This window comes from Oncorhynchus mykiss, chromosome 9, assembly GCF_057628025.1.
Source record: "Oncorhynchus mykiss isolate SJ-2025 chromosome 9, ASM5762802v1, whole genome shotgun sequence".
Lineage (NCBI taxonomy): Eukaryota > Metazoa > Chordata > Actinopteri > Salmoniformes > Salmonidae > Oncorhynchus > Oncorhynchus mykiss.
In genome coordinates this window covers 8,217,093-8,229,592 of record NC_143030.1, presented here as the reverse complement: position 1 = coordinate 8,229,592, position 12,500 = coordinate 8,217,093, and the positions used below count along the sequence as shown (strand labels likewise).

Sequence of the window (12,500 nt, the reverse complement as noted above, 5' to 3'; positions counted from 1 at the left end):
CTGTCATCCACAACAGACACAACATGGAGGGGATGTTTTAGTTTAACCCATTACAATACAGTTTGGGATCAATTAAAGGAAACTGTCATCCACAACAGACACAACATGGAGGGGATGTTTTAGTTTAACCCATTACAATACAGGTTGGGATCAATTAAAGGAAACTGTCATCCACAACAGACACAACATGGAGGGGATGTTTTAGTTTCACCCATTACAATACAGTTTGGGATCAATTAAAGGAAACTGTCATCCACAACAGACACAACATGGAGGGGATGTTTTAGTTTCACCCATTACAATACAGTTTGGGATCAATTAATAAAGGAAACTGTCATCCACAACAGACACAACATGGAGGGGATGTTTTAGTTTCACCCATTACAATACAGTTTGGGATCAATTAAAGGAAACTGTCATCCACAACAGACACAACATGGAGGGGATGTTTTAGTTTCACCACTAACAGGTTGGAATCAATAGAAAGACAACCAAACTTGACAGTCATGATGGAACCAGAGGTCGACGTGGAAGAACCTTGGTTCAGTAACATGCTGGATCTATTGGTACGGGTCGATCAAACATGGAACCAGAGGTCGACGTGGAAGGACCTTGGGTCAGTAACATGCTGGATCTATTGGTACGGGTCGATCAAACATGGAACCAGAGGTCGACGTGGAAGGACCTTGGGTCAGTAACATGCTGGATCTATTGGTACGGGTCGATCAAACATGGAAACATGGAAAATAAGATACAAGACGTACTGAAACTCTGAAGGTTCCTTGGGACCAATTCATCTGAATGCAGAGGGAGATGATAGGAGACATTAGGACAGAGACAGAACGAGTTCAGGAAAGGATCCTGAAGGAAGTCCTACCAACACACACTACCGTGCAGGAAGTCCTGAAGGAAGTCCTACCAACACACACTACCATACAGGAAGTCCTACCAACACACACTACCGTACAGGAAGTCCTGAAGGAAGTCCTACCAACACACACTACCATACAGGAAGTCCTGAAGGAAGTCCTACAAACACACTACCGTACAGGAAGTCCTGAAGGAAGTCCTACCAACACACTACTGTACAGGAAGTCCTGAAGGAAGTCCTACCAACACACACTACCATACAGGAAGTCCTACCAACACACACTACCGTACAGGAAGTCCTGAAGGATGTCCTACCAACACACACTACCATACAGGAAGTCCTACCAACACACACTACCATACAGGAAGTCCTGAAGGAAGTCCTACCAACACACACGACCATACAGGAAGTCCTGAAGGAAGTCCTACCAACACACACTACCATACAGGAAGTCCTGAAGGAAGTCCTACCAACACACACTACCGTACAGGAAGTCCTGAAGGAAGTCCTACCAACACACACTACCGTACAGGAAGTCCTGAAGGATGTCCTACTAACACACACTACCATACAGGAAGTCCTGAAGGAAGTCCTACCAACACACACAACCATACAGGAAGTCCTACCAACACACACTACCATACCAGAAGTCCTACCAACACACTACCATACAGGAAGTCCTACCAACACACACTACCATATAGGAAGTCCTACCAACACACACTACCATACAGGAAGTCCTACCAACACGCTACCATACAGGAAGTCCTACCAACACACACTACCATATAGGAAGTCCTGAAGGAAGTCCTACCAACACACACTACCATACAGGAAGTCCTACCAACACACGCTACCATACAGGAAGTCCTACCAACACACTACCATGCAGGAAGTCCTACCAACACACTACCATGCAGGAAGTCCTACCAACACACTACCATGCAGGAAGTCCTACCAACACACTACCATACAGGAAGTCCTACCAACACACACTACCATACAGGAAGATCTGAAGGAAGTCCTACCAACACACTACCATACAGGAAGTCCTACCAACACACACTACCATACAGGAAGTCCTACCAACACACACTACCATACAGGAAGTCCTACCAACACACTACCATACAGAAAGATCTGAAGGAAGTCCTACCAACACACTACCATACAGGAAGTCCTACCAACACACACTACCATACAGGAAGCCCTGAAGGAAGTCCTACCAACACAATGCTCACTGTGGCTCAACCAACTGGACAAAGGAAAACCAAAACCAATCCATGCATCACACCAAGGATCATAAGGGTATTGGTAGCTGAGATCAATATTATATTTATCAACTATGGGTATTGGTAGCTGATATCAGTGTTAATCAACTATGGGAATTGATAGCTGATATCAGTATTGATCAACTATTGGTATTAATAGCTGATATTAATATTATGAAAGTCAATACTATGGGTATTAATAGCTGATATCAATATGAATCAATACTATGGGTATTAATAGCTGATATCAATTTTATATTAATCAATACTATGGGTATCAATAGCTGATATCAGTATTATATTAATCAATACTATGGGTATTAATAGCTGATATCAATATTGATCAATACTATGGGTATTAATAGCTGAGGTGAATCATCGCAAGTGTCAGTATGAAACAGCAAATGAAACGCTGTTAGTTCATAGCCCTTCCATGCTACTGCAGCACTTTGCCATAACAGCCCCAACCAAAACCAGTCCAGACCAGTGCTCAAGTGGAAAAACCAGTCCAGACCAGTGCTCCAGTGGAAAAACCAGTCCAAACCAGTGCTCCAGTGGAAAAACCAGTCCAAACCAGTGCTCCAGTGGAAAAACCAGTCCAAACCAGTGCTCCAGTGGAAAAACCAGTCCAAACCAGTGCTCCAGTGGAAAAACCATTCCAGACCAGTGCTCCAGTGGAAAAACCAGTCCAGACCAGTGCTCCAGTGGAAAAACCAGTCCAAACCAGTGCTCCAGTGGAAAAACCATTCCAGACCAGTGCTCCAGTGGAAAAACCAGTCCAAACCAGTGCTCAAGTGGAAAAACCAGTCCAGACCAGTTCTCCAGTGGAAAAACCAGTCCAAACCAGTAAACACCAATTGTCAAAACCAGTCAGTTAAGACTAGTGCAGACCAGTGTCGCAAACCACTCAAACCAGTCCAAACCACTCAAACCAGTCCAGACCAGTCCAAAACAGTCCAGACCAAACCAGTCCACACTAGTCCAAACCAGTCCAGACCAGTCCAAACCAGTCCAGACCAGTCCAAACCAGTCCAAACCAGTCCAAGCCAGTCCAAGCCAGTCGAGATCAGTGTCTCACCATCTATCGCTCCTCCCGGGGCAGAGATCTTAGACATGCAGAGATGAGCGGTCCCGATGACATCATTGTGGCTGGCTCGGTCCCAGTCCAGGACACGAACCCTCATCTTTTCACACATGGAGGGGAACTGGGAGAAGAAGAGTAAAAGGTTCGTAGGAGGACTGGGAGAACAAGTATTTGATACACTGCCAATTTTGCAGGTTTTCCTACTTACAAAGCATGTAGAGGTCTATAATTTGTATCATAGGTTCACTTCAACTGTGAGAGACGGAATCTAAAACAAAAATCCAGAAAATCACATTGTATGATTTTTAAGTAATTAATTTGCATTTTATTGCATGACATAAGTATTTGATCACTTACCAACCAGTAAAAATTCTGGCTCTCACAGACCTGTTAGTTTTTCTTTAAGAAGCCCTCCTGTTCTCCACTCATTACCTGTATTAACTGCACCTGTCCACACACTCAATCAAACAGACTCCAACCTCTCCACAATGGCCAAGACCAGAGAGCTGTGTAAGGACATCATGGATAAAATTGTAGACCTGCACAAGGCTGGGATGGGCTACAGGACAATAGACAAGCAGCTTGGTGAGAAGGCAACAACTATTGGCGCAATTATTAGAAAATGGAAGAAGTTCAAGATGACGGTCAATCAACCTCCATGTAAGATCTCACCTCATGATCATTGATGCCCCACGAGGAAGGTGAGGGATCAGCCCAGAACTACAAGGCAGGACCTGGTCAATGACCTGAAGAGAGCTGTGACCACAGTCTCAAAGAAAACCATTAGTAACACACTACGCCGTCATGGATTAAAATCCTGCAGTGCACGCAAGGTCCCCCTGCTCAAGCCAGCGCATGTCCAGGCCCGTCGGAAGTTTGCCAATGACCATCTGGATGATCCAGAGGAGGAATGGGAGAAGGTCATGTGGTCTGATGAGATAAAAATAGGGCTTTTTGGTCTAAACTCCATTCGCCGTGTTTGGAGGAAGAAGGATGAGTACAACCCCAAGAACACCATCCCAACCGTGAAGCATGGAGGTGGAAACATCATTCTTTGGGGATGCTTTTCTGCAAAGGGGACAGGACGACTGCACCGTATTGAGGGGAGGATCGATGGGGCCATGTATCGCGAGATCTTGGGCAACAACCTCCTTCCCTCAGTAAGAGCATTGAAGATGGGTCGTGGCTGGGTCTTCCAGCATGACAACAACCCGAAACACACAGCCAGGGCAACTAAGGAGTGGCTCCGTAAGAAGCATCTCAAGGTCCTGGAGTGGCCTAGCCAGTCTCCAGACCTGAACCCAATAGAAAATCTTTGGAGGGAGCTGAAAGTCCGTATTGCCCAGCGACAGTCCCGAAACCTGAAGGATCTGGAGAAGGTCTGTATGGAGGAGTGGGCCAAAATCCCTGCTGCAGTGTGTGCAAACCTGGTCAAGAACTACAGGAAACATATGATCTCTGTAATTGCAAACAAAGGTTTCTGTACCAAATATTAAGTTCTGCTTTTCTGATGTATCAAATACTTGTCATGCAATAAAATGCAAATTAATTACATAAAAATCATACAATGTGATTTTCTGGATTTTTGTTTTAGATTCCATCTCTCACAGTTGAAGTGTACCTATGATAAACAATTACAGACCTCTACATGCTTTGTAAGTAGGAAAACCTGCAAAATCAGCAGTGTATCAAATACATGTTCTCCCCAAAGTATATTATATAATAGTAGTATTAATTACTAGATATATATTATATATACCCGTATGGGCATGGCCAGGCTTTGATTCCACTGAGGGTTGGCATTCTTCTCCATGATCTTACTGCACATCTGAAAGGATGGAATGAAAACATGGAAATGTGAAAATGTGTGTAATGTAGTGTCTGTGTAGTTTAGTGCCTGTGTAGTTTAGTGCCTGTGTAGTTTAGTGCCTGTGTAGTTTAGTGCCTGTGTAGTGTAGTGTCTGTGTAGTTTAGTGTCTGTGTAGTTTAGTTTAAGTGTAGTGTCTGTGTAGTTTAGTGTCTGTGTTGTTTAGTTTAAGTGTAGTGTCTGTGTAGTTTAGTTTAAGTGTAGTGTATGTATAGTTTAGTGTCTGAAGTTTAGTGTCTGTGAAGTGTAGTGTCTATGTAGTTAGTGTCTGTATTGTTTCTCTGTAGTGTGTGTCTGTGTAGTGTATGTGTAGTGTAGTGTCTGTGTAGTTTAGTGCCTGTGTAGTTTAGTGCCTGTGTAGTTTAGTGCCTGTGTAGTTTAGTGGCTGTGTAGTTTAGTGGCTGTGTAGTGAGTGTCGGTGTAGTGAGTGTCGGTGTAGTTAGTGCCTGTGTAGTTAGTGACTGTGGAGTTAGTGTCTGTGTAGTGTAATGTCTGTGTAGTTTAGTGTCGGTGTAGTTTAGTGTCTGTGTAGTTTAGTGTTTGTGTAGTGAGTGTCTGTAGTTAGTGTCTGTGTAGTTAATGTCTGTGTAGTTAGTGCCTGTGTAGTTAGTGCCTGTGTAGTGAGTGTCTGTGTAGTGAGTGTCTGTGTAATTAGTGACGGTGTAGTTTAGTGTCTGTGTAGTGAGTGTCTGTGTAGTTAGGGTCTGTGTAGTTAGGGTCTGTGTAGTTAGGGTCTGTGTAGTTTAATGTCTGTGTAGTTTAATGTCTGTAATTAGTGTCTGTGTAGTTAGTGTCTGTGTAGTTAGTGTCTGTGTAGTTAGTGACGGTGTAGTTAGTGTCTGTGTAGGTAGTGTCTGTGTGGTTCATGTCTGTGTAGTGAGTGTCTGTGTAGTGAGTGTCTGTGTAGTGAGTGTCTGTGTAGTGAGTGTCTGTGTAGTGAGTGTCTGTGTAGTTACGGTCTGTGTAGTTTAATGTCTGTGTAATTAGTGTCTGTGTAGGTAGTGTCTGTGTGGTTAATGTCTGTGTAGTGAGTGTCTGTGTAGTGAGTGTCTGTGTAGTGAGTGTCTGTGTAGTGAGTGTCTGTGTAGTGAGTGTCTGTGTAGTTTAATGTCTGTGTAATTAGTGTCTGTGTGGTTAATGTCTGTGTAGTGAGTGTCTGTGTAGTGAGTGTCTGTGTAGTGAGTGTCTGTGTAGTGAGTGTCTGTGTAGTGAGTGTCTGTGTAGTGAGTGTCTGTGTAGTTTAGTGTCTGTGTAGTTAGTGTCTGTGTAGTTAGTGTCTGTGTAGTGTAGTGTCTGTGTAGTTAGTGTCTGTGTAGTTAGTGTCTTTGTAGTTAGTGTCTGTGTATTGAGTGTCTGTGTAGTGAGTTTCTGTGTAGTTAGGGTCTGTGTAGTTAGGGTCTGTGTAGTTAGTGTCGGTGTAGTTTAGTGTCTGTAGTGGGTGTCTGTGTAGTTAATGTCTGTGTAGTTAGTGTCTGTGTAGTTAGTGTCTGTGTCGTTAGTGTCTGTGTAGTTAGTGTCTGTGTAGTGAGTGTCTGTGTAGTGAGTGTCTGTGTAGTTAGTGTCTGTGTAGTTTAGTATGTTTAATATAAGTCACATGTTGATCTTTGTCTGTGTGTCACACAGGTTTGCTAGCATGTGTGTGTTTACCGTTTTTCCAGCGAAGTTGACTTCAACTAAGGGGTCGACCAGGTTCTTCCTGTTGCTGTCGAATCCCAGGACCTGTCTCATCCCATCCATAAAGGCATCGTCCACTGTGAAGATAATTATTTTATTGTTAACAATATCACGCACACACATATTTCCTACATTATGAGAGGAACAAAACAGAGTACACACACAGACAAACTCACTCTGAGGCAGGTCCTCAGCTCTGAATACTTTAAGTGTGAAGATGGCTCCTCTGAGTGTGAGTCCAGCAGGACGCAACAGGTTCCCCTCTATATCCTCCTTATCCACCACTCCCTCCTTCTTATCCACCTGGGAGACAGAGACAGAGAGAGAGAGAGAGAGAGAAAGAGGGACAGAGAGAGAGAGAGAGAAAGCGAGAGAGAGAAAGAGGGACAGAGAAAGAGGGACAGAGAGAGAGTGAGAGACAGAGACAGAGAGAGAGAGAGAAAGCGAGAGAGAGAAAGAGGGACAGAGAAAGAGGGACAGAGAGAGAAAGAGAGAGATTTATAATTTGTTTTTCCCCTCAAAGAGCTTTATTACAGACGGAGCAAATCCTCATTACACCCCCCAAGTTGTTAAAAGTTCATTTCTGGAATTTCTTTCATTGCTATCGCATCGCATTTGAGCCAATCAGTTGTGTTGTGACAAGGTAAGGGTGGTATACAGAAAATATTGCTTATTTGGTCCATATTATCACAGGAACAGCTCAAATAAGCAAAGAGATATGACAGTCCATCATTACATTAAGACAGGAAGGTCAGTCAATCCGGGAAAATGTCAAAAACTTTGAAAGTTTCTTCAAGTGCAGTCACAAAAACCATCAAGCGCTATGATGAAACTGTCTCTCATGAGGACCGCCACAGGAAAGGAAGACCCAGAGTTACCTCTGCTGCAGAGGCTACGTTCATTAGAGTTACCAGCCTCAGAAATTGCAGGCCAAATAAATGCTTCACAGAGTTTAATTAACAGACACATCTCAACATCAACTGTTCAGAGGAGACTGCGTGAATCAGGCCTTCATGGTCGAATTGCTACAAAGAAACCACTTCTAAAGGACCAATAAGAAGAGACTTGCTTGGACCAAGAAACACAAGAAATGGACATTAGACCAGTGGAAATCTGTCCTTTGGTCTGATGAGTCCAAATTTTAGATATTTGGTGCCAATCGCCGTGTCTTTGTGAGACTCAGAGTAGGTGAACGGATGATCTCCGCATGTGTGGTTCCCACCGTGAAGCATGGAGGAGGAGGTGTGATGGTGCTTTGCTGGTGACATTGTCTGTGATTTATTTAGAATTCAAGGCACATTTAACCAGCATGGCTACCACAGCATTCTACAGTGATATGCCATCCCATCTGGTTTGCACTTAGTGGGACTATCATTTATTTTTCAACAGGACAATGACCCAAAACACACCTCCAGGCTGTGTAAGGGCTATTTGACCAGGAAGGACAATGACGGAGTGCTGCATCAGAGGACCTGGCCTCCACAATCACCCGATTGAGATGGTTTGGACCGTGCAGTGAAGGAAAAGCAGCAGTGCTCAGCATATGTGGGAACTGCTTCAAGACTGTTGTAAAAGCATTCCTCATGAAGCTGGTTGAGAGAATAGCCAAGGGAGTGCAAAGCTGTCATCAAGCGAAAGGGTGGCTACTTTGAAGAATCTAAAATCTAAAATATATATTTTGATTTATCACTTTTTTTGGTTACTACATGATTCCATGTGTGTTATTTCATAGTTTCAAAGTCTTCACTATTATTCTACAATGTAGAAAATAAACATTAAATAAAGAAAAACCCTAGAATGAGTAGGTGTTCTAGAACCCTGGAATGAGTAGGTGTTCTAGAACCCTGGAATGAGTAGGTGTTCTAGAACCCTGGAATGAGTAGGTGTGTCCAAACTTTTGAATGGTCCTGTATATCGGAAACAGATGCACAAACACTTAATACATACTAGAAAAAAAATTGATGGAGAGACACAGAGAGAACCAAGTGGACAGATATGAGACAGATAGCATTGTATATAATAATCCAAATGAGATCAGAGATCATTAATCATCCAAAACAGATTAGAGATCATTAATCATCCAAAACAGATCAGAGATCATTAATAATCCAAAACAGATCAGAGATCATTAATAATCCAACAGATACCGAGATCAACTCAACAATATAGGTAATTGAATCATGACTCACTGGAGCTTCGTCGCCTGCAGCCAATACGAAGAGGCTGACCTTCAGGTAACCTTTGGCCCCGGCCGAGAGGTCGTCAGGGTCAGAGAGGAGGAGCCACTTCCTCAAGAAGGCGTGTCCTAGAGGAAAAAGAGCATTGTGGGAGAATGAGCACTTCCTACTTATGGCTGATAGTACAGCTGAATTACGTTGAAATGATTAGGACATTGATAATGAATGATTTGATATGATTGCAATTTGTTCCATCAAAATACATTTTGATGTTAAATACACATGTACCAAATAAGAAAATATAAGATAAATAGGTTTCCATCTCATTTTCAACTCTACGGAGGATTTTCTCACCCAAAATAAATGCTATTTGCACGTGCGCTGTTGGCTAGAGCCTACATGATGATATTATAATCGAGATAAAAGAGCGAGATTATTTTTATTTGTCAAACATCAGCCAAGCATCGATTATCATGCCACATGAAATCAAACCCGCAATATTTATTGGAAAAGAGCAGCAAGCTCATCACCGTGCACACTTTCACCACTGTGTGATGTTCACCATCATCACCATCATCAACCATCATTCACCATCATTCACCATCATCACCATCATTCACCATCATCATCATCATTCACCATCATCACCATCATCACCATCATCAACCATCATTCACCATCATTCACCATCATTCACCATCATCACCATCATTCACCATCATCAGCATCATTCACCATCATCACCATCATCACCATCATCAACCATCATTCACCATCATTCACCATCATTCACCATCATTCACCATCATTCACCATCATCACCATCATCACCATCATCATCATCATTCACCATCATTCACCATCATTCACCATCATCACCATCATTCACCATCATCACCATCATTCACCATCATTCACCATCATTCACCATCATCACCATCATTCACCATCATCACCATCATTCACCATCATCACCATCATTCACCATCATTCCCCATCATCATCATCATCATCATCATCATTCACCATCATCACCATCATTCACCATCATTACCATCATCACCATTTCAACTGTAGCCTAATAAACCGCGTGATTTCCAGACCGCACAACATGTCGCTGGGGAATTCCACGTCGACTTTGATATGATGGTTACCACCAACCTCTTCATTTCAGTGATGACATGTAATTGTTTCCTGTTATTGTGAACTGTAGGCTGTATAACGAGTTAAAACGTTCAATTGAAGGCCGGTCGCATCGTTCTTTTTGTAGGTGATTCTGGCTAAGAAAAGCATCATAAATTGTTCGCAACATAAACCAGCCTATTAGCTCTGTAGCTCATTCATGTATTGGTGATGAGTAATAATCAACATGATAACATGAGATTAGAGTAATAACCAACATGATAACATGAGATTAGAGTAATAACCAACATGATAACATGAGATTAGAGTAACAACCAACATGAGATTAGAGTAACAACCAACATGATAACATGAGATTAGAGTCACAACAACATGAGATTAGAGTAACAACCAACATGATAACATAAGATTAGAGTAATAACAACATGATAACATGAGATTAGAGTAATAACCAACATGATAACATGAGATTAGAGTAATAACCAACATGATAACATGAGATTAGAGTAACAACAACATGATAACATGAAATTAGAGTAATAACAACATGATAACATGAGATTAGAGTAACAACCAACATGAGATTAGAGTAACAACCAACATGATAACATGAGATTAGAGTCACAACAACATGAGATTAGAGTAACAACCAACATGATAACATAAGATTAGAGTCACAACAACATGATAACATGAGATTAGAGTAACAACATGAGATTAGAGTAATAACCAACATGAGATTAGAGTAATAACAACATGATAACATGAGATTAGAGTAATAACCAACATGATAACATGAGATTAGAGTAACAACAACATGATAACATGAGATTAGAGTAACAACCAACATGATAACATGAGATTAGAGTAACAACAACATGATATCATGAGATTAGAGTAATAACCAACATGATAACATGAGAATAGAGTAACAACAACATGATAACATGAGATTAGAGTAATAACAACATGAAAACATGAGATTAGAGTAACGACAACATGATAACATGAGATTAGAGTAACAACATGAGATTAGAGTAATAACCAACATGAAAATAGAGTAATAACCAACATGATAACATGAGATTAGAGTCACAACCAACATGATAACATGATATTGGTTTGCTTGTAAAACTGTGATGACAACAGGCAACAGGCAAAGACAACATACATGAGATTAAATAGTCAAAGCTGTCATCAAGGAAAAGGGTGGCTACTTCGAAGAATCTAAAATATATTTTGATTTGTGTAACACTTTTTTTGGTTACTTCATGATTCCATACGTGTTATTTCATAGTTTTGATGTCTTCACTATTATTCAACAATGTAGAAAAAAAATTAAAAATAGGGGAAAACCCTGGAATGAGTAGGTGTGTCCAAACTTCTGACCGGTACTGTATATATTTAGTTTACCAAATACTGTACAGTTTCCATCACTTTGTTTTAATACATTATGACTTTACTTTGACTTTACTTTGACTTTACAGTATGACTTTACAGCATTACTTTACAGTATGACTTTACAGTATGACTTTACAGCATGACTTTACATTATGACTTTACAGTATGACTTTACAGCATGACTTTACATTATGACTTTACAGTATGACTTTACAGTATGACTTTACAGCATGACTTTACTTGGACTTTACAGCATGACTTTACTTGGACTTTACAGTATGACTTTACTTTGAAAACTGTGGATGGAATTTTAGTTAATAAGTCATATTGCATTTTTTTTTTAAAGCACAACAGCTGTGGTGCAAAGAGGATGATTCGGTATAATTTTATAAATGCTGACAGATCATTTGTTTTGTTTGGCACGGTGGGATCTTTTTGTGTCGGTAAAATGAATTATGAAGGAAATGGGTGTGGAAACGCTTTTATGCGCAAATATTTGATTTAATAACCAAATCACATCGAAGTTAACTTGGGAGTCACGTGATGGTATGGTGTGTTGGTCCTCCCACTACGATGAGAAAAAAACATGCAGTTTATTAGGCTAAAGATGAAATAAGCTCCGAAGAATTTCGCAGGGGGGTGAACGTGCACGGGGGAAGAGCTTGATACGGCTTTCTAATAAATATCCAGGGTCTTATTCTGGTGACATGATCGATGCTTGGCTGCCGTTCATTTCAAATCAAATCAAATGTTATTTGTCACATACACATGGTTAGCAGATGTTATTGGTCACATGGTTAGCAGATGTTATTGGTCACATGGTTAGCAGATGTTATTGGTCACATGGTTAGCAGATGTTATTGGTCACATGGTTAGCAGATGTTATTGGTCACATGGTTAGCAGATGTTATTGGTCACATGGTTAGCAGATGTTATTGGTCACATGGTTAGCAGATGTTATTGGTCACATGGTTAGCAGATGTTATTGGTCACATGGTTAACAGATGTTATT

At 41.2% G+C, this 12,500-nt stretch overlaps 1 protein-coding gene across 1 annotated transcript in view; it reads right to left on the bottom strand.

Moving 5' to 3' along the window:
• The window catches only part of dysf (dysferlin, limb girdle muscular dystrophy 2B (autosomal recessive)), a 154,535-nt gene that overhangs the window by 99,574 nt on the left and 42,461 nt on the right, over window positions 1-12,500 (bottom strand). The window contains 6 exon segments of the mRNA XM_090185666.1: window positions 765-797; window positions 3,221-3,347; window positions 4,986-5,054; window positions 6,741-6,844; window positions 6,944-7,070; window positions 8,957-9,072. Coding sequence (XP_090041792.1) covers window positions 765-797; window positions 3,221-3,347; window positions 4,986-5,054; window positions 6,741-6,844; window positions 6,944-7,070; window positions 8,957-9,072 — 576 coding nt within the window.